Source organism: Phoenix dactylifera, chromosome 5, assembly GCF_009389715.1.
Source record: "Phoenix dactylifera cultivar Barhee BC4 chromosome 5, palm_55x_up_171113_PBpolish2nd_filt_p, whole genome shotgun sequence".
NCBI lineage: Eukaryota > Viridiplantae > Streptophyta > Magnoliopsida > Arecales > Arecaceae > Phoenix > Phoenix dactylifera.
In genome coordinates this window covers 8,294,835-8,318,093 of record NC_052396.1, presented here as the reverse complement: position 1 = coordinate 8,318,093, position 23,259 = coordinate 8,294,835, and the positions used below count along the sequence as shown (strand labels likewise).

Here is a 23,259-nt window from a genome sequence, read left to right as displayed (position 1 = left end):
TGCTTGTGAAGGTACATGATGAGCCAGCCGAAGTATGAACCACTGGATGGTCATGCATCCAAACAAACCCCTTGAGTTCATGCGCCATGCTGAAACACTGGATTTCCATCAGTTCCGAATGAAGTATTAAAGATTAATCATAATTACTAAAGAAAATTATGGCCCTTTTGATATAAGGATGGACTTCCTAAAATTTTAGAAAATTATGTATTTATGTTGATACCTTTTTATGTAGTTTACCAGGCAATACCTGATGGTCTTGACCTGGTGCAGCCGGCAATACCCGATGGATCGATTAACCAGGCCTAACCTGATACATAAAAAAATATGACAGGTTTGGATTCAAACTTTTTGATCCAATGCAGCTAGGAAAGGACTCAGTTGTGCAAAAAACCAAGAAGAACCCAAGCGGCTTGCAGCTAAAGCAGCAGGCATTTGGCCGTTGGTTGAAGGAGTCTCCATTGTAATAAACTCTATGAACTGCTGAGTGGTGCACAGAGCAAGCACTCCTTAAGCAAAACGAAAAATATGGATGCCACTAAATATGAGTTCCAAATAACAGGAAGAAAACGTCAGGCTGGATGTACAGAAAATATACGGCTTTTTTATTTTCATTATATACCTCCTCCATTATGGTAACAGATCACAAGGGAAAAAATACCAAGCAGAATTGGCATAGTTATACCTCCCTACTCAACAAACATAAACAAAAACTTCCTATAAAGAAGGCATATGCAATTGCCTTCCCTACGTACCATGAGTACAATTCCCCAAAGGAAAAAAAAACATGTTGATGCTAGTCAAACACTAAATAGCAAGAAGATCTGATCCGCTGCCACATTTGAGTGATCCCAAACTTGACATTCTGAACTTCTTCAAAAGTAAATTAGATCTTCCACAACATAAAATTTCACCTCATCAGCTCTTCTCTTTCTTGTTGTGGTAAAGAGAAGTATTCCTTTGATAGGATGGCTGGGAGAATGAATCCAGAGACGACAATTTTCTGTAGTCTTTACGTATGCTCCATAAGATTTCTGCACACCTCCTCATGCTGGGCCTTCTCTGTCTCTCTGGAGCTAAGCACTGGAATACGAGCTCAAGTATCTGTTCCACTGCCAGATAGGTGGCAGGGCTTGGTGATAGATTTGGGTCCAATATTTGTATTGCATTATCTTCCGTAAATTTCTTCATTGCCTGTACTTTCACAAAGACAAGTAGGAGCTTAAAAGAATTCACCATATAGCTAACATAACAGCGACAAACCATTCTGTAACAATCAAATAGAAAAAAATCTCATTATACACGTGCAAATATTATAAGCATCTCCATTATTGTCATGCAAGTTTAATAAACTTGCTTTAAACCTCCTCCTCCTCCTTTGGAGGCCAAGGGTGTTTTCAGCAATCCAGAAGTCAGCATTGACTAGAAAGTGGAAGTTCTGTATGAAAGAAACTGATACATACCCATTTTGCTGTAACCCGTTCCTTGAGATCCCTTTGTGCTTCTATGGGGCGCCTCCCAGATAGTAATTCCACCAGCAATACACCAAATGAGAAGACATCGCTCTTCTCTGTGACCTGATAAGTTCTAAGATATTCTGGATCTAGATAGCCTGCAGTCCCTTTTACTTGTGTCGAAACATGGGTAACTCCAGACTCAGACACACCAAGTCGTGAAAACCCAAAATCAGCAACCTTAGCACGGAGATTATCCATTATAAGAATGTTGGAGGATTTAATATCTCTATGAATGATAGGCTGATCTGCGAAATCAAATTCTATGAATCAGGACAAGAAATTTTAAAAGAACAGATCTAAAAGAAGCTCTCAACTTCTATGAACCAAAAAGCACATGCAACAGGATGTTGGAGATTCAAGAATGGATTCCCATGCTAGCCAAAGCATTTTTTCGGGAAAGCTAATGATTTTAGGAATTCATCTGAGTGAAGATTATTTACTATGATAGTTTCCCATATATCTTTCTTGATACCTAGGAATTCAACTAAGTGCAGGTTATTTACTATGATAGTTTCCATATATCTTTCTTGATACCCTTTGTTTTTCAGCAGCACATGAATGTATAGTCCTTCCTGCCTGTACTCTCATGATTCCATTCAAGATGCCCTAAACTACTGCCAAACCACATTCTTCTTATGGGTTATCGGCCCAGCTCAACCATAAAGGGCAACTAAGGAAAGTTTTATTTGGGGAATGCATAATATGTTTGCATGGATGCAGACTGTTACACAGCTGTGTTGCCCTGTTTAATGAAGTAGTAACTAGAGAAGGTTGGCAAAATGAACATGTACAAGTGTGCTTCAAGGACACGACAAGAGATGAGAATGTGAAACATTTAGTTTCTACCACCAACTTGTTGGGTTTATGCCAACTAGCCCTACGGGAAGGCCTCACTTTGTATTGGATGTATGCATATGGTCCAGCCCTGCAAGGCCTGAGTTCATATTAGGCTTATTTGTGCTCCATAGGTCCAATCTCATGAGGAGACCACCATTATATTGGGTCTATTCCATGGGTTCGGTACATTAGGAGTTTCCTCTCCTGAGGTAAAAAAGCTCCCACATGAAAAGTGGGGAAAAGAAGAAAAAGTGATTGTGATTACTCTAAATTCTGCTAAAGAGAGTGGAGACGGTGTTCCATGGGTTTGCCCCATAAGGAGTTTCCTCACTTCCAGAGCATGTTTAGTTGGCACGGAGGGTGGAGGGTGGGGGGGGGGGTGCGGTTGGGGTTGGACTCTGGAATGGGAGTGGGAATGAGTGGTTTGGACTCTGGAATGATGGGAATGAGTGACTCCCATTCTAGCTGTTTGGTTGGGGAGAGTTCCATTCCCATTATGATTCTAAGAGAAAATAGAAATGCTCCAATCTCCCAAAACCCAATCCCTATTTTTTTTTCTAATATTTAAATTCCATTCCGATTTCGGTCATGAACCAAACATATCGGGGGGGTACGGCCATTCCGATTCCCATTCTAATTCATTCTAGTTCTGGTTCCAGTTTCAAACCAAACATGCCATCAGATACCTCTCATGTTGAAGAGCATGGGGAGAACAAGTCCAAAGAAACAAGAGAAAGGACGAAAGAGAGATAGAGTGCAGGGAGTGCCATTCCTAAAGTATAGAGAAGCTTCAAGAGGAATCTCTCTAGTGCAACAGAGAAAAGAAAGTAACTCTTGTATGCCCTGATCTATTGTAATACTCCAAAATCTAGGGCAAAGTTGTGGGAGATTGTACTCATTCTATTTGAGTTTTCTAGTAGATCTTTTCCCTAAAGGGTTTTGTATGGTTGTACCTTTCATCTACTCGAAAGATACGTCGATGATATGTCTACGACGTTGCTTGATCCCATTTCCTCTGGAGCTTCTGGTTGTTTCTGGCTTATTTCATCTCTAACAAGTGTTGTTTGCACATTCCCAATGATTGCAAGATTTGGGTGCGCTGTTTTAGTCTCATTCCAGCAGTTTGCACAAGTTCATACTTGTGTCTGAACCCTTGTTTCTGTTGAAAACTTGAGCCGGAGAATAAACCCTTGTATGATTGTCGTTAGATTAGTGATCACACAAGGATGGTTGAATATACAAAATTTCTTGACAAGAAAAATAGAGGAAGAAGGGAAGAGAATAGTAACATGTATAATGGCTGTGGTGATGAAAAGAAAAGTGAGTGGTTTGGACTCTGAAATGGGAGTGGGAATGAGTGGTTTGGACTCTGGAATGAGAGTGGGAATGAGTAACTCCCATTCTAGCTGTTTGGTTGGGGAGAGTTCCATTCCCATTACGATTTAAGAGAAAATAGGAATGCTCCAATCTCCCAAAACCCAATCCCTATTTTTTTCTAATATTTAAATTCCATTCCGATTTCGGTCATGAACCAAACACGTTGGGGGGCATGGCCATTCCGATTCCCATTCTAATTCATTCTAGTTCTGGTTCCAGTTTCGAACCAAACATGCCATAAGATACCTCTCATGTTGAAGAGCATAGGGAGAACAAGTCCAAAGAAACAAGAGAAAGAGGAGACGAAAGAGAGATAGGGAGTTCCTCTAGGGTTTTGCTTGAGAGGAAGAGAGAAGAGTTCTCGTACCCAATCTAGATGAAGACTTGGAGAAGAGTGCAGGGAGTGCCATTCCTAAAGTATAGAGAAGCTTCAAGAGGAATCTCTCTAGTGCAACAGAGAAAAGAAAGTAACTCTTGTATGCCCTGATCTATTGTAATACTCCAAAATCTAGGGCAAAGTTGTGGGAGATTGTACTCATTCTGTTTGAGTTTTCTAGTAGATCTTTTTTCCTAAAGGATTTTGTATGATTGTACCTTTCATCTACTCGAAAGATACGTCGATGATATGTCTATGACGTTGCTTGATCCCATTTCCTCTGGAGCTTCTGGTTGTTTATGGCTTATTTCATCTCCAACAAGTGTTGTTTGCACATTCCCAATGATTGCAAGATTTGGGTGCCCTGTTTTAGTCTCATTCCAGCAGTTTGCACAAGTTCATACTTGTGTCTGAACCCTTGTTTCTGTTGAAAACTTGAGCCGGAGAATAAACCCTTGTATGATTGTCGTTAGATTAGTGATCACACAAGGATGGTTGAATATACAAAATTTCTTGACAAGAAATAAAGAGGAAGAAGGGAAGAGAATAGTAACATGTATAATGGTTGTGGCGATGAAAAGAAAAGTGAGTGGCTTGGGATGTAATCTTGTGTATTTATAGACTATCAAAAGTCATTTATGAAGAGTTGCATTCCTTCACAATCATGTCCCTCCATCAATAGTCACTTATGATGTGGTGCATCCCTTCACCATCATATCTCTTTGTCAGTAGTCACTTACGAAGAGGTGCCTATTGGTTCCAATCAAATAGCCACCAATCACATCCCTTCACCATCATATCCCTTCATCATGTCTTTTCATTACAACCATTGTTACGTCTCTTCATGACATCTCTTTATTTCAATTTGTAATCCAGCCATCCATGTGGGAAGTCCTACACACGGGTTTTCTGCCTCATATACCTGTTTTTACGATGTTTGGATGCAACCACCCAAATTACATGTTAATCATAGTACGATCTTGCATCATACCAGGGCCGGCCCGAGCCTTAGGCGACCGAGGCGGTCGCCTAAGGCCTCGGGCCAATGGAAGGCCTCCGGGAGGCGAAGGGAGCAAAGAGATTGAGAGAGAGAGAGAGGGAAGTTCCTTGCCCTGTGTGTCTGACCATGACCAAAAGGAAGCAAAGGCCCCATATAAAACGGGAACAAGAGCTGGCTACGAGTCTTCCCCCTTGATGGAAGGGAGGTGGAGAGTTTTTTGGCCTGCAGAGGGGCAATTTGGGAAGTTGGGGACAGTAGTTTTGTTTTGGGTGGAGAGAGAGAGAGAGGAGGGATTTGGTTGGCCTGATACACGCCTGAAGCCACTCTTATCTTTCATCCCTTCTCTTTTTTGGTCTTGGTCCTGGTTTTCCTTCCCTCGCATTACTCCTGATCCAGCTGGGCCATCAGGAAGAAAGATAGGGGGATTAGAGATGGACTTCTTGGAGGGTGGAGATTCTTTTAATTTTCTCCTCTCAGTTTCTTCTCCCCTCTTGGGTGGTAGAGAGAGAAAAGGAGGGAGGGGGTTGAATTTTCCATAATGCCCCTACTTTCTCTTATAGAGAGGTTCCTTTCTGGACATATTCTTTTCTTTACCTTGACCATGAAGTGCCATGGGATGACCTTTTCCTATTCTGCTCTTGCTTGACATGGTAAACAGTATTGCCAAACATTATCTCAGTTATTTAATCAGTTTCATGGCCCTTCTTTTAGAGTAATTACTTTTCTGTGCTTCCATTCAAGAATTATATTAAATTAAAAAGGCTTCTTGTCTATCTTTATTAGATTCATGTATCTTTGTTGAAATAGTGTACTTGATAGCTATCTATTTCCATATCATTTTTTTAAGTATTTTATACTTATTAAAAAATTTTATTACATTCATTATATTCGCCTTAGGCCCCCAAATGTATTGGGCCGCCCTTGCATCATACAGCTAAATGACACACATGATCAGCAGGTGTCTTCAGTTTTTGCCAAAATCTGTTCCATCGCAACTTTGTGATTTCTAGTAGAGGCCAGGTTATGGGACCCCAACACAACTTAGGAAGCAAAAGGCAAACATATAAGAGCAACAAAAAAAACGAACACTCTAAACACACCTGAATACATATGAAGATATGTAACAGCATGAGCAACATCGATTGCAATATCCAGCCGTGCAGCAAGGTCCAAAGGTTTTCCACGTTGACCTGAAATTTATTAAACACATGTCAGCATGAAAATGTCAAATAGTTGAAAGATATAGTAGAAGATCAAAACAAGGCTCATGCAATGACTAATCTTTTAAATATCAACAACAGTATAATGACAACCACAACAACAAGAAGTGAAACTGTAGTATGACTATAACAACAAAATGGAAAATGCGCAATAAAAACTTACAGTCAAGATGTTCTCGAAGAGTTCCATTAGGAACATATTCAACAACAATAATCTTCTCATCCTCATATTCCAAATACCCATAGAACCTGACCAGATTCAAATGCTCAACACGTGCCAAAGTCTGAATCTCACTCTGGAATTCCATGCTTGGATGGTTATCATACAAATTCTGCAACGAATCACAGCATGATACTAATATCAGTCTTGATTTTCGGTTAAGCCAATACAATTTAAGAAAAGCCATCAGTTTTTTTTTTTTTTTTTTTTGACAAAAAGTGAAATAGCTATTCCAGAATTTCATAAAGATAATGAAAAGGGAGAAGAAAAAGACATAAACATTTGCTCGAAAAGAAAGAAAAGCCATAGCATCCCAAAACAACAAACAACTGCATCTAACCTTTTTGGCACGCTTAACTGCAATAAGTGTGCCATCATCTAGTTTGCCTTTATAGACTATACCAGAGCCACCATGTCCAACCTTCAAAGCTGGGGAGAAATTCTTAGTCGCTTTCTGGATCTCCGCCATGGTGAATGCCCTACGTCCAGGCTCTCTTTGGAAAGTATTTCCTGAATTACTACTATATATTCCTTTGCCCGATCGTCTCATGTCAGTAGCATAAGAGCTTCCACGAGAGCTTCCATAAGCACTACGCGATTGGGTGACTAAAACAAATCGATCAAAAAGAGTCAATGAAAGTAAACTAAAGTTGCCGGTCCTTTGCCTATCTCTCAAACAAACAAATCAAAATCATAATTTCGCAAGAATTCACAAGCTGAATGATCAAATGCATCAGAACAATTAGTTCATCACCTTTGTACATTTTTAATAAATTCCAAGACCATATCAGAAACAACAATGGAACAAAGCTGCCAAAACAAGCAAAGAACTCCAATTCTCAAAAGATTTAACATTCTGCCCTAAATTTCCAAAATGCAATTCAGCAGAAACAAAAAAAAAATTGGGGAAAGAAAATAGAGATAGCCCACCAAAAAAAAGATATACTTTTCCCTAGATCTTGGACCAATAACATAATATTTTTTAATATCTTATAAACCTACGGCAAGATTCCTGAGCACTTTTACTGCTACCGCGGAAGAATGATGACAACCTCAAACTATTAAATCCAAAATTTCAATCACACAGCGTGAAAATTACTGCCCAACAAGGATTTGTTTGCCCAACAACAACAGATCAAAACCATTTAAAACCGGAGAAGAACATCAATTTTCCAAAATTATCCACACAAAAGAATAACTTTTCCCCAACATTCTCATGTATTTCTAAATAAAAACAAGAATACAAGCAAAAAAGAGAGCGCCAAATTCTAATCCAAAATTTCTTAAGGAGGGTGGGGAGGAAAGAAGCTTACGAGAAGGCCGCTTGAAGTCCTTCTCCGAGAAATCGTCCTTCTCCGACCTCACCCCCGGCGGGCCGAAGCAGGACCCGATCGCCCAGGCGGCCATCTTGACCGGGTTCCGGCCGGACGACGACGACGACGGCTTGCAGCCGCCGGATGAGACCGAGGAGCCGGAGCTCCGATAGATGTCCCAGCTGTCCTGGGACTTCCGGCTGGTGGTGCTAGTGTTCCGGCTGGCGGCGCTTGGTCGCCGGCTGCCGGACGCCGGCGCGGGGCTTCGCATCATCGGGAAGCCGCGGGAAAGACGACGGGGTTCGGTTGGCCGCCGGGGAATATCTCGCGTTATTTAACGTGCGCCGCTGAGAAGCTTTCTTAGCTTTGGTCGATGCCAATTGGCGCTCCGGCGCGTGGATGGGCCAACGTCCCGAATACTTTGGGTGGCGGGAGGGATGGTGGGTGGCGCGAGACTCAAGTCAAGGTCAGCCTCCGAGGACTCCCGAGAACATTCTCTGAACTCAGATCGTTTTTGTCAGACAGCTGTTAGATTTGAAATTTTCCTGTTTTTTCACTATTTATTCTAGTTTTTAATAAATTGATCAAACCGGAAATTTTTTTGTCTATAACGAAAATGCTTGAAGGCGTCTCTACCACTCAAGCTGGACTCCACTTCCCCATTTCTATAGTATTTCTCACACATGTCCAATAATAGTAATATGTAATTGAAATCAAAAGTAGAAAAAGAATATTTTCAGTCATGAGCTATGTTGGATTTTTTGTTTTTTTTTTTCTTTTTCGGATAGGGTTTTTTCTCTTTCCTTGGGTTTGATTTGGTGGCATGGGATGGGAGGTAGAACTGGAAGGCTATATTTCAATTTACATGGATGCATCCCTCAGCTAATAGAGATTTAAGTCATGATTCTTGCCACAACAAAATAAAGTCATCATTGTCTTCTTGAATCCTATTTATGCTCTAGATTTATTAACAATTACTAGTAATGCATCATTGACATTTTGCTTGCAATATATGCAGGGTCCCATTAACAAATGTGTAGGGACATTTGTTAAGGGTGACTATCTAATTATCTTAAATTACATGCCAAATTTTGATTGGAGGGAAATCTAATTATTCATGATTTGAATTCTATAATTTGATTTTCTAGTTTAACAATTTCATATTTACCATTTATAGTTCATTAGAAGTATTATCCACTCATAATGATGAATACAATGCATGGGTGAGATGTTGATGGGATGGAGAGATATTAGAAAATTTTGATAAAAAATTAGGAAGGATTTGGTAGCTCAAATACCATATAACAACATTTAGTTAACCAATTAGAATGAAACAAATAATATTAAATTAATGAGGAAATTACCTTGGCAAATACTTTTGGGCCATTTGTTAATATTTACCATATATTTATTTATTAAGTATTGCTAGATGTTCCTATCACGAACGATTTTTCTACCGTATTGCACGAGAGGCTTGATGTAACTTGCAGAATTTGGCACGATAAGAGATGGTTGGTTATGAAATTTTCAAGCCACTGTTATTGAATCCAAGAAACGTCTTATCTGCACATAAATGGGCATCCGTAGTATTTTTCTCATTCACATATTCAATAACAAATTAGTCTAAGCAGCTACCTCCTTATACTTCGTAAAAGTATTTATTAAAATGTTTGCTAATAATACCTTGGCGAAATACAAGAGCAGTATATATGTATTCTTGTTTTAGAGTTTTTATTGATCACTTGAAAAACTGGTTAGTTCTGTTACTTCTGGTGGTAAGATTGTCTATGAATTAGGATAAAACTGGAATTTCAGAACACAGCATGCCCGGCCCCTCCTTTTTTTTTTATTTTTTTTTATTTTTTTCGCTAGTGGTAAGGCGCAGGAGGATATACCTCAGGAAACTAAAACGTTATAAAATAAAACCTAAGCTATCAAGATTTACGCTGAGAATTTGGAGACAAAATGGGGATAGATATCGTGAGGAGAAGTGTGGTCTTCATTTGAACATCAACCAGTCCATGGACAGCTTTGCCTCCTCCTAGTTGTGGCTGAAAAGAAAGAACGGGAGTTTCTTCTTTGACTCACTGATATTGCTGAGGATGGGATTTTGGCGTGTTGAAGAATCTTGAGGGCAGCTGACCCACCATTTAGTAGTGGTGATTCGCCTCCTAATTTTACTGTAGCAAGGATTAAGAGTGAAGGCCCTTTTCGACGAAGTATACTAAAAGTTATTTTAATGGTCAATAGGTTAAAGGTCAAGCAATCTACTGATAAAATATATTAAGAATTTGTTTGGTTTGCGATCAAAATTAAAAGACTAGACAAAAACTATTATTTGGAGTTCTTAACCTTGTATAAGTACTCAAGATATATCTAGCGAATAACCGATGTAGGACTACTCCTGTTTAAGTCCTACTGACCTCATCAGACTAAAAGTTCAAATTCATTCAAATATAATCAAAAGCACTACGATCAGCCTCAATGGATCCGTGCTACATTGTCTCTTAGTCCATATAGGTTATGGGCCGGATCCGCTCTGATACTATTTCTAACAATTCAGGACCTCACCTAAAAAGACTAACTAGAAGATATTATTTGGATTCCTTGACCCTATATAAGGATCCAAGATCTACCCAGCGAATAATCGATGTAGGACTAAATACATGCCCGCACGGGTCCTCACACTGGAGTTGGAATCAGAATCGGAATAGAATTTAAATGCTAGGAAGAGTTAGGATTGATTTTAGAGAATTAAGATATTTTCATTCTCCCCGAAATTGAAAACGGAATAAAACTCACTCCAGCCAAACAGTTGGAATGAGAGTCACTCATTCTCATAGAGTCCAACCTTTTCTCCAACTAAACATGCGCTCATATTCTTTTTTACATATATTGTAATAGCTAAAAAAAAAGGTAGCCGATTTTATTTTGAGAACCAGAGTAGGTGAAACCTGGCCAAGTAAATAAGGATACGATGAAATCTGAATCTATATTATGAAAGAAAATTTCTTTAAGTTAAATAAAAAAATTTTATAAGCAACAAAAAGATTTTGCCCAATCAGCCAATTAGCGTTCTTGAGATGGAGAGCTTTTGCTTCCTTAATTATCAGTCCTTACAATGAATTCAACAAGAGAAAAAAAAATTAAAAACTCAAAAATTAAAAAAATAATAATAAATAATTAAAAAAAATCTAATCTGTTTCATAAGTTCAACCACAAAATCATTGTAACGGACGCTTAGCTCACACTCGAAAACATGGCTACTTGGTTTAGTTGCAGGACAGGCGTGGTTTAGTTGACTATTTATTAGCTATTCAACGTGAATGACACTTCCTGTCAATTAGAAACTTATAACTCGTTTGAATTAATACTTAGAATATAATTTTGATGGATGAAGTAATTACTTGAAACCTAAAAAAGGTGCTGAGTTTCTGCAGCTGAGCTCTGTTTGAAGGCACAAGATAATAATTGTTGCCGCCAACCTTCGGGTTGACGAAGGGAACACCTTCATTAGTTTCCACCGAGCTGTAAGATAACAAAAGGTTGGAGGACTCACGGTTTTTGCCGGGCCTTCTGATGCTTTAAGTTAAAAAAAAAATTAAAAAAAAAAGTATGAACTTCCATAATTTCTTTTAACTTCTATAATTGGCTTTTGGTCAGTTATTTTTCTTGGAGGGTAGCTAGGATCCATTTAGAGGGACTTTGAGATTCATTATTTTTTCACAACTATTACCTTCGAGCAGGTTGGAGTTGGCTTTTTCACTATCTCAACCGCTGTTGGTACACAAGCAAAATAAAACTACGAGAATATTTTCTTATGGTATCTATGTGCATGCCACGCTTTCAAACACGCTGGTTTGGACTAGACTTGTTAATCTTCGAGATGAATGATGAAAGAAAGACATGTCCCTCAATTATGTGGTCATTTTATGGAAATAGAGTTGGGCACTAGGCCGGGCCGCCCACGGCCCGGCACGAAGCGGGCCGTGCTTCGTGCCGTGCCTGGCACGGCCCGCTAGCTACAGTGCCGGGCCGTGCCGGGCACGGCCCATTTAAGGGGGCCGTGCTGGGTCTCAGGTTATTGGCCCGCGGGCCGAGCCCGGCACGGCCCGCTTCGGGCCTGGGCCGGCACGGCCCGCTCTAGGCCCGCGGGCCAAGCACGGCACGGCCTGCGGGCCAGCCCAGCACGGCCCATAAGGGCCTGGGCCGGGCTGGCCCGCGGGCCTGGCACGGTCCGGGCCTGGGCCCGGCCCGGCCCAATAAAAATTAATGCTTCATAAATTTTTTTAATAAATTAATAAATATTGAAAACTAAGGATTTATGAATATAAAGCCACCTTAATGGTGGGGGGTTTGGCATAGACCCCTACCAGTTTATTAATTTAAATCAAAACGGTACATGAAGGGAGGTTTGGACCTTGGTCTGACCTCCAGAATACAATAAGAAAGGGCCGAGGTTTGGACCTTGGTCTGACCTCCAGAATACAATAAAAATGTACAATTATAAAAAATTAAGAAATCTTACTAATCATCAGTGATTCAGTGAATCAGTATTCACTCTTCAGTCTTCAGTAGTGTTTGTATCATCATCATCAGAGGATGTTGTATTATGTCCACCTTTATCTTGAAGTCTTGCCTCAGCATCCAACCAATCTTTGAAGCAGAGAAGCATCTCCACCGTTTCGCCCATCATCCTACTTCTCTTTTCGTCAAGAACACGCTGACCTGCACTAAAAGCGGATTCCGATGCTACCGTGGACATCGGCACAGCTAAAATATCGCGTGCAATTGCAGACATAACAGGATATTGATTTCTAACACTCTTCCACCAAGATAATACATCTAGATTCTCTATTTGATTTTCATCATATGCAGACTGAAGATCATTTCGTAAATAAAATTCTAGTTCACTACTTAAAGATGAAGAAGATGATGATAAACTTGAAGCATATGTGTGTCTTCTCTGTGCAATAAATGAAAAAATAGATGACGAACGAGAACTACTAGAAGAAGAAATAGAGGTTTGTATTTGTGTTCTAGATCCACGAATTTTTTCATCATATATAGCATAAATATCATAAAGAAGTTGTTTTACCTCATTTTTAGCAGATTCAGAATCTTGATTCATATTTTCACAGTATGCATCAAGTAAAATTAGCACGCCATTTAATTTAACTCTAGGATCAAATACAGCAGCTAAGTTATGCATAGGACATATCTTGTCCCAATACTCATTCCATTTAGATTCCATTAGGTCAATAATAGGCATTAAAACATCATCATATCTATGTTCTGCAAATTTTTGACTAATTATATATGCTTGTTGTAAAAATGAACATGAAGTTGGATAATAAATACCAGAAAGAACATTGGTAGCATTATAAAAACTAAGCAAAAAATCTTCCAAAATTTTTCCTTTATTCCAATCAGTTTCAGTCAATGTAAAGCCTAATCCACGATCATTAATATATGCACTTAATAAGTTTTTATATGGGTATGCATCATGTATCATGCTATATGTTGAGTTCCAACGAGTAATTACATCAAGTTTAAATTTTTTAAAACGTTTACCATGATTTATACATAGTTCCTTAAATTCTTGAAGTCTTGATCTTGAAGCATGAATAAAAGAAACTGCATTTCTAATTTTACCAATCACATCTTGAATCATGCCCATGCCAGCTTGAACAGAAAGATTTAAGATATGACATGCACATCTAATATGCAATAAATTTCCATCTAACATGGAATGCAATGAGTCTTTTAATAATGCAACAGCAGAATTATTATTAGATGCATTATCAAACGTAATAGACATAATTTTATCATTAATATTATATGAACATGCAGTTTGATAAATGACATTTGAAATTTGTTGCCCAGAATGTAAAAAATCAAAAGCACGAAAAGCAAGAATACGTTTATTTAATTGCCAATCATTATCAATATAATGAGCAGTAATGGCAATAAAACAAATACTACCTACAGATGCTGGCCAAATATCAGAAGTTAATGAAATTTTTACATTTAAAGTAGAAAGTGTTTCAATTAAACTTTGTCTCATTGCTAAAAAGTTAGTCATAGCTACTCTTCTAAATGTACGCCTACTAGTTTTTTTGTAAGCAGGTTGTAGGTTTAATTGAACATATTCTTCAAAATTAAAAGATTCACATAAACTAAAAGGTAATTCATCCTTAACTATCCATTTTACAAGTGCTTTTCTTTGATTTTCATGATTATATGCAAAATTACCTACAAGTAATCTCCCTTGTATATTAAGGGTACTTTGAGTTTGAGCATGAGAATCATGCATCCTATGACTCTCTTGATGTCTTTTTAAATGCCCTGTTCCCCACTACTACTACAACTATAAAGTTTGGCACATTTTTTACATTTAGCTTTCCAGACTCCATCAACCATAACTCTATCAAATTCATTCCATACAGCACTAGTCCTCTTACGAGAAGAGGTTTGATCTTCACTCGGTTCACTAGTTCTAGAGGAACTAGGAACATGGGGTTGGGGATTAGTTTCTTCTCCCTCAGAAACAGGAGGAATGCCAAAATGACTTTCCTCAAAAGATGACATATCTAAATTGATGAATTCAAAAAATAAAAACTAACCACAAGGAGGAATTGAGTAGAGGGTCGGAGGGCAGAGGCAGAGCCGAGATTCTGAGCTTCCTCTTGTGCTCTCAACAGGAGTGACATTCTCTTCTCAACAGGAACCTCCTCTTGTGTAGCACTTGAACACTTGCTAAATGCAAACTAAAAATTAAATTGCTAGAAGAGCACTTTAGAAGAGAGAAATAATAGTAGTAGAGAAGGAGAGAATAGTTGGTTTGGTGTGGTGAGAATGAGGGAGGAAAGGGCTATTTATAGAAGCCCAAAAATTTTTTTTCCCAAAATACTCCTCAATTTAGCCGTTTTTGGACTGTTGGGAGGGGTAAAATTGAAATTTTTCCAAAATAGCCGTTGGAAACGGCTATTTTTCTCCCCCCCTCACCAGACGGGCCGTGCCTGGCACGGCCCGCAACGGTTCCAAACGGGCTATTTTTGGACCCATTGCGGGTCGTGCCTGGCACGGCCCGTTTGTGCCCGTTGCGGGCCGTGCCCGGCCCGGCCCGCCAATAGACGGGCCTGGGGCCAGGCCGGGCTGGCGTTCCGTGCTGGACGGGCCGTGCCCGGCACGGCCCGCTTCATAAGCGGGCCGGGCCCGGCACGGCCCGTTTAGACCTAGGGCCCGGTGGGCCTGGGCCGAGCCGGCCCGGCACGGCCCGTTGCCCAACTCTATATGGAAACCTATGTATGTTTGTTATTGGATGTGCTATGATTTACATCTAACCTGAGTATGTATGCTCGCGTGCTGCACATGCACTCATTAACATAGGTTCATTGAAACCTCTTGAAAAGCTTTGTAGTGTGATTATTATTGCTAGAAACATATTTTGTAACTATTAAAATAAGTACTTTCTAAGAAAATAAATGAACAGTGATATTATCTCGAAAGTGCTTCCACTGGAGGTCACAAACTAGAAGCAAAACCAAACATCCTCTTACCTAATTTAGAAAGAATAGGCCTTCCAATAAAGTATAACAATGGTTCACTATTGACATTATGATTGGGGTTTGGATTGTATCTTTTGTATGAAAGAATGATTGATCTTCTTTTGCGATGTCAACCATTAGATCGCATCTTGCATAGATTTCAAAGCACTCCAACCTCTTTCTTTCATCCATCTGCATAGATTTTGAAATAGTTGGCATCACGAGAGAAGGTGAATCATTCTTTCATGCAAAAGATATAATCCGAACCCTTGTGATTGTATGGTGTTGTTTAAAGAAGCACAAGTTATTGGAAAAAAGTAGAGTTGTAGTTGATGTAATAATTTGTTGCCCAGTAGATACAACCCAAGAGGGGGGGGGGATGAATTAGGTCTTTTAAAAACTTTTCAACTACTTCTAAATTTTAGAGTTAATTAAGCTAAGTTGTATGAATGCTCAGTGGAATTTAAACTTAGCAGCAGTTTGATTCTAATCTAATCAAGATTAAATCTATTAAGCAGCGGACAAGAGTTAAGCAAGCAATTTATCTAAGTATGTAAGTGAGAAAGTTAGACAACAAAGAAGCATCATAAATACAACAAAAGTATAGTGGTTCGATGCCAACAGCACCTACGTCCACTCCCCAAGCCTTCTTGGGATTTTCACTATAATCTCCCTGATTACAGTATGGTTGTTTTACGAGTTCACAACCCAACTCGTTGTTTTCACGAGATCACAACGAACTCGGTCGGTTTTTACAGGCTCACTGACTAGAACCAATCCCGATTGTTTTCTAGGTTCACAATTAACCCAGTTGGTTTTTCCAAAGGCTCACCAACCAAAATCTTTACACAGTTTTTTTTCCGGGCTCACAAACAATCCAGTTAGTTTTTCCAAAGGCTCACCAACCAAAATCTTTTTTCCTGTTGAATCCTCCTAATTCAACAACTTCCAATTTAGGTTTGGAAGAAACTTTACAAGTGCAAGAGTTGAAGAAATTAAAGCACATTAGAGTTAAGCTCAAAATATAAAACATAAATAAAAAAAGAGCAAAACTTGGATTGGTGAAGTTGTTGATCTTTGAAGCTCTTCACCAATTGATTGAGGTTGAGGATGTGATCTTGAAGCTCTTGGTATATGCTCTGATTGATCCTAACTTGAATAGCTCACTTCTTGCTCAAACGTTTGGCCCCTTTTTGTGGATTTTGCGTTATGCTCTCTCTTTTTGGATTCTTGAAGGATTTGATCTTGTGGAGCTCTTCCTCTTGTTGTCTTTTGGTGTTTCCATGAATATATACCCTTAAGAACATGTGGAAAGCTTCTCCTAGCCGTTAGAGAAGAAATACAGTCGTTGGGAGTGAAAAACTAGCCGTTGGAATCGTAAAAAAACTAGCCGTTATGCCTTCCAGCGTGCTCGAGTCGACTCGGCTGAAGCAGGAGTCGACTCGTGAATAGGAGTCTGCTCGGCACTGTAGCTGGAGTCGGCTTGCACTGTAGCTGGAGTCGGCTCGAGAACTGTAGTGTTGAAAACTACTTACTATCCTGATTGAGAGAGACGGCTCAAATGAAGTAGGAGTCGACCCGGCACTGTAGCTGGAGTCGGCTCGTGAATAATAGGAGTCGGCTTGAGCACTGTAGCGCTGAAAACTGTTTTCTGCTGGAGTCGGCTCGTGAACAGTAGAAGTCGGCTCGAGCACTGTTTCTTGAAACTCTAGAGTGCCAAAGTCGAATCTGAACTTTCAGGAGTCGACTCGAGGACTGTTCTTTTGAATTTTTCTTTGAATTTGCTCCTCCAACTTGAATTCTTTGAACTTGAACCTTAGGCCAATGAAGTATGGCTTTCTTTCAACTTTTCTTGAGAGCTTTTGAGGCCTTCTTGTATTTTTCCAACTTGCTATGTTCCTTGCAAAACAAATTATCTTTCTTCTTGCAACACACACATTAGTAATTATACTTCAAGGTTTTGTGATCATCAAAATCAATCTTTGGGTCAGCAATCTTCCCCTTTTTGATGATGACAAAACTTGAAGTATATGCAATATAAAATAGATTGTGTTCTAGAACTAATGCATAGCTAAGTTGCATGAAGTAGAAAACATGAATATTTAAAACATACTCATGATAATGCTTTAGATTTAATCAGCTTAGCCCAATCAATACATTTCAATCTAAGCTGATTTATATTCCATTGAAAATACATAAAGCATTATGAGCATATACTCAAATATTTCTCCTCCTTTTTGACAACATCAAAAAGATTACAAGATAATAAAACATGAAGCAACACTCGGATTGGTGAAGTTGTTGATCTTTGAAGCTCTTCACCAATTGGTTGAGGTTGAGGATGTGATCTTGAGGCTCTTGGTATATGCTTTGATTGATCCTAACTTGAATAGCTCACTTCTTGCTTAAACGTTTGGCCCTTTTTGTGGATTTTCCGTTATGCTCTCTCTTTTTGGATTCTTGAAGGATTTGATCTGTTGGAGCTCTTCCTCTTGTTGTCTTTTGGTGTTTCCATGAATATATACCCTTAAGAACATGTGGAAAGCTTCTCCTAGCCGTTAGAGAAGAAATAGAACCGTTGGGAGTGAAAACTAGCCGTTGGAGCCGTGAAAAAACTAGCCGTTATGCCTCCCAGCGTGCTCGAATCGACTCGGCTGAAGCAGAAGTCGACTCGTGAATAGGAGTCTGCTCGGCACTGTAGCTGGAGTCGGCTCGCACTGTAGCTGGAGTCGGCTCGAGAACTGTAGCGCTGAAAACTACTTTCTGTCCTGATTGAGAGAGATGGCTCGAATGAAGTAGGAGTCGACTCGACACTGTAGCTGGAGTCGGCTCGTGAATAGTAGGAGTCGGCTCGAGCATTGTAGCGCTGTGAACTGTTTTCTGCTGGAGTCGGCTCATGAACAGTAGAAATCGACTCGAGTACTGTTTCTTAAAACTTTAGAGTGCCAGAGTCGACTATGAACTTGCAGGAGTCGACTCGAGGACTGTTCTTTTGAATTTGCTCCTTTAACTTGAATCCTTTGAACTTGAACCTTTGGCCAATGAAGTGTGGCTTTCTTCCAACTTTTCTTGAGAGCTTTTGAGGCCTTCTTGTATTTTTCCAACTTATTATTTTTCTTCTTGCAACACAAACATTAGTAATTATACTTCAAGATTTTGTGATCATCAAAATCAATCTTTGGGTCAGCATAATTGTAATAAAGTAATGAAAAATAAAACTAACATGAAAGCAGCCTCTACCCCACAGCAAGGCATCCCAACATTGATGAAGGCGACTCAATTGTATAGAAAATGCCTTTTAGAGAAAGATGTTAGGACTTTGTAGAGAAGATTGATGTGCAGGAGCTTTATCGTTCCATTGCTCCTAATAGACTTATTGGCTTGGGCTTCACTAGTATCCGCTATACTTGGTGTAATAACCACTTTCTTTAAGCTTGTATTCGGAAAAAATTAGATCAAGTATTCCATTAGCGCTCCTGTCCAGAGCGAAGAGAAGGCGAAAAAGCGCCGCCGAAGCAGCATGAGCAGGCTTCTATTGCTACGCAACAGACATGAATCGGAAACGGGAACCGTCAACCCTAGGAAAAAGGCTTATTAGGGACTGATTTCCTTTCTTATCTTATTGTTGAGACAGGAAAGCAGGCAAAGTCGTCCAATTTGTAAATCCCTTTTTGATTGCCACCGGTTCGAAATTTCACCGCTCTCACTCTTGTGCTTCGAGCTCTTTCCAAAACCTTAAATAGTCAAGATCTTGCCCCTATGTCAGTTGGATTCGTGAAAAGAGAACAGCTCCTTCTTTGCATCAGTTACCTTTCGACGGCTTTGGCGCAGAAAGATCAGACTCAGTTCGGTATTCCTGACCAATAGGGTCCTTGACCCTCTCTTCTCATTTAGAGCTCTCTTCCCTGGTAGTGAATTTTTCATCGAAACTAGACCCGAGCCCAACCTTGCTGAGCTTCAGAAAAAAGAGTCAAAAGATTTCAGTTAGTAAATCTGGGGACCCAGCCTTGCCCCGTATTTCCTCTGACCAATGTCTATCTTCATTCACACTTCTTCTTGCTCTCATGTCTCCCCTCCTTTTTGCTTTAAGAGGCTATTTGTAATTCTATATCTGAAGTTACACTGCAACTCAAGTTGCAATAGTTAGCTTGCAAGCAAGGCTAGTTCTTGTATTTGATGTTGTTTAGACAACTTAGTGGGGAATAAAACTAAAATTGTATAGTCCTTCTGCGGATGGAATAGCAAGTAACTATAGATATGCTTGTTGTCACAGAATCTCGGACCGAGATTAGAGCGTAGCTCGGCTGACCCGAAGGTTGGCAGAAACCGAGCTGCACGAGATATCCGAGGTGTGGTGGAGTGGATCTCCTCTGGAGATGTCCTATAAGAAATCTGATTGCTGAAGAGTTTCTGACAGAGGATCCTCCGATATCTAAGTTAGGATAAAGAAGCAACGGTATGGAAGAAAGAAATTTTAGCAGAATGGAGTTCTCTCCTAATGAACATGACATGCCTAATGTCCATTTTATCGTTACCTGAGTTGATGCGATGTGTGTTAATGGCTAGCCGTACATTTATGGTGTAGGTATCATTCCGTGTGGGCGGCATACGACATTGATCGTGCGTCGACTGTAGTGCTGCCGAATCTATCGGTTGCTAGAACCATTAGTCTTTGTCGACACATGTTGATTGGCTCCTTGATTTTCGCCGAAGTTACCTACCTTAGTTTATACTAAGATAGAGGGGGTCGGTCTGGTCTGAGGTTGAGGTGTCCAATATTTTTCTCATTACTTGTCCTTCATTTTCAAGGTCGAGCTATATTTTAGTTTGGACAATGGAAGTCATGGGGTCATTTTGATCGAGAACAAAGCGTTTGTCAGGGAGCATTAAATGCATCATTTGATCTTCTTGAGGCATCACTGTATCTGGACTATCATTAGGTATCATTATTACAAGGTTATTCCGAGGCACCATTAATACAGTGATTCTGGTGAACCGCTCACACCATATCCTGAACTAACACATGGCTGAATCTGCTTGGTTAACCAAACCATTGCTTTGATCAAGATTGTTCGAGCCTCTATACAAGGGTAACCCCCCCCCCCCTCTAGTTTGCACTCTTGCCTCATTTGCCAATCTACCTAAGTGGTCAAGTGCCAAATCTCCCAGGTGGCTCTCCGACAAAGTTCTTTCTTTTTGGCTTCGGCATCCTCCGCGCTCCTCCATTTTTTATGGGTACTTGTTCTTGGCTGCTCAACATCGCCTCCTTGTCTTCTTCTTCACCTTTCTCTTCATCTTCTTCAACTTCTTCTTCAACTCCACCACCATGAGTGAAGCTGAGGTCAATGCCTCAAAGGGGAGTTGGTCGGCTGACCACTCTCCTCAAGCTCGGTAGTCATCACCTTCGGGTGAGGCTGAGCCTAAGGTCCAATCAGGACCGAACTATGAGGTATCTCTCCTCACCCAAGAGAAAATAGACCTCGTTCGAGCTCAGTACTTCATAGCTCCCAAGTTCATCTTTGAGTTTGCCAGTCCCGATGACCGGGTGACCAGTCCCCCTCCTTCTCAGCTCAGCCTGTATGAGGAGACTCTTAGGGTCGGGTTAAAGCTACCCCTCCACCCCTTCTTTGTTCAGCTGATGAGGGTTTATAGCCTTGTCCTAACTCAGCTGGTTTCGAACTCCTAGCGGATCATCGTCGGCTTTCTTTCTCTTTATCTCCTTTGGAATATTCGGGCCTCGATTTTTCTTCTTCGGGGGTGTTTCACTTTGAAGAGGCATTCTTGGGACTGCAATTGGTGGTACTTTTTTTTTTTTGAAAAAGCCACCAGTTGATCCAAGGTACTCCCTCTTCCATCTATGGATAGAAAGAAAGATTTTTCTTCATTTCTTCTGAGCAACCATGATGGTTTGAAACTCTATGAAGGATACTTCGGAGATCTTTGAATCAGCCCCTAAGGTTGTCTAGTGACGATCAAGGATCCTTGGGCACACTTCTTAAAACTAGATCCAAGATTCCTACTCTGCAAGAATTGTTGTCCGAGGAGAAGCTGATCAATGTCGGTCTAAGCCTAGCTGACCCTTAGCATAAATTTCTTCTAAATTTTTTCTATCTTTTCTCCTCGAAATTCTTGTCTAACCATATATTCAGTATTGCTGCTGTCGTAGCGATGAAGACCTACTTGGGACTAATGCGCAAGAAGATGCAAAAGAGGTAGGCCGCAACATCCAGGGGTGAGGCTCCTCATAAGAAGAAGAAGTCAAGGGGGGAATCCTCCTCGGCCCCTGCTACCGAAGCTGCCGTTGAGGCCTAGGTTTCCGAGGTCTCTCCCAAGGTGCCCTTACCTTGGGGAAAGAATATGGAGCTCGACCCCGAGGTCGAGATGTGTCTCCACTCAGGTTGGCCCCTCCGGAGGGGTCATCCTAGCCCAACCATCTGTCGCTGTCATTTCTTCATGTCTGTCATCCTCTGAGTCCCATGCCTTGGCTCGGCCTGGTCAGAGTTCGTCCGCCCCAGCTGAGGAAGGCCCTTCTGCCTCGGCCCATGCCTCCAGGACCTATGTCCCAAGATGGTCAGTCCAAAAGTCCGACTCGGCCTTGATGACCCGCAAAGTAGCCATGGAGGTGGTCCGAGCTATGCAGCTCTAAGCCGACAAGAAGCTCATGCGCTCCTTCAATGTGCACGAGCTGATTGACAGAGCCTTCTCCTCAGTCATCCAGGTAAATCTCTGATTTACAAATCTTCACCAAGTCGTTCACTTCAGTTACTAATCCTTCTATTCCTTTTCAGCATGCTTACGAGGTCAGCTACATGAATAAGTTGATCTCGGCGTTCAAGAGGCATGGCTCAGAGCTCAGGGTGAAGTTGGAGGTTGTCGAGGAGCGGGGCAAAGGCGGCCGAAGATAAGATTGAGTCGACGGAAGCCAAGCTGGGACCATGTGGACTTAGAAGATGATATTGGATAGCCGCCTATCTGCAGCTAGAGAGGCCTTCCTGGCTGTTGAGCAAAGAGTCGAAGAGTTTTCTGCCAAGCTCACAGAGGTCGACCAAGAGGTTGCCAAGGCCAAGGAGCAGGCTGCCAAGGCCGAGGACGAGGCTGTCGGGGCTAAGGAACAGGTCGCCTACATCGAGGAGAAGGCTGCCAAAGCGGTCGAGGAGTACCTTGCATGGACCAGTTCAAGGATGAGTTCACCGAGAATGCGATCGATGCATTCATGAAGGGCTTTGAGGAATGCTGAGCTTAAGCTCAGCAACTCTTCCTAGGGGTGGATTTCTCCATCCTCTAATCTGATCTTGGTGAGGACTACAACAACGACGAGGATGGCGAAGGAGGTGATAGCGGTGACGACGGAGAAGGCGGCGAAGGAGATGATAAAGAATGAAGTCTCTTTTCTTTGCTTTTTTGCTTGGATAAACCGACCTTGATATACCACACTTTTTGCTCAATTTTTTACCGAGGCTCATGTACATGCTCAAAAGTAATGAAAGTATAAGTTTATTAAACTACCTAACTTCGGCTTTTGCTTGCATTATTTACTTTTTGTTTGAGTTTGGCTAATTGCACGAAACTTTTCTTTGATGCCTCTTCTTATGTTCAGTTTCGACTAGAGGATCAGCGAGGGTTTTTAGCCTATCTTGGGCTCCTCGATTGATCTTTAGAAAATTCTGATCAGAAGATCAATGAGGATTTTTAGCCTATCTTGGGCTCCTCAGTCGATTTTTTGGAGCTTGTCTCCAAATTTGCTTCGAATTCTAAGTGAGCTCGGCATAAGGAGGTTCTGAAAAAGTCCGAGGTGCCTCCGCATAGTCATTTTTGTTACCGGACTATCGTTGACCTTGGAGGTCTTAGG

General features: G+C 40.8%; 1 protein-coding gene across 1 annotated transcript; it reads right to left on the bottom strand.

Moving 5' to 3' along the window:
- Window positions 1–584: 584 nt before the first annotated feature.
- LOC120110857 (calmodulin-binding receptor-like cytoplasmic kinase 2) lies at window positions 585–8,380 on the bottom strand. The gene is made up of 6 exons (XM_039126735.1): window positions 7,861–8,380; window positions 6,888–7,153; window positions 6,491–6,659; window positions 6,208–6,297; window positions 1,464–1,762; window positions 585–1,194 (listed from the first exon to the last, which is right to left on the bottom strand). Exons 1-6 carry the CDS (start codon window positions 8,132–8,134, stop codon window positions 919–921), a joined length of 1,374 nt encoding a protein of 457 aa, XP_038982663.1. The 5' UTR covers window positions 8,135–8,380; the 3' UTR covers window positions 585–918.
- Window positions 8,381–23,259: the final 14,879 nt, after the last annotated feature.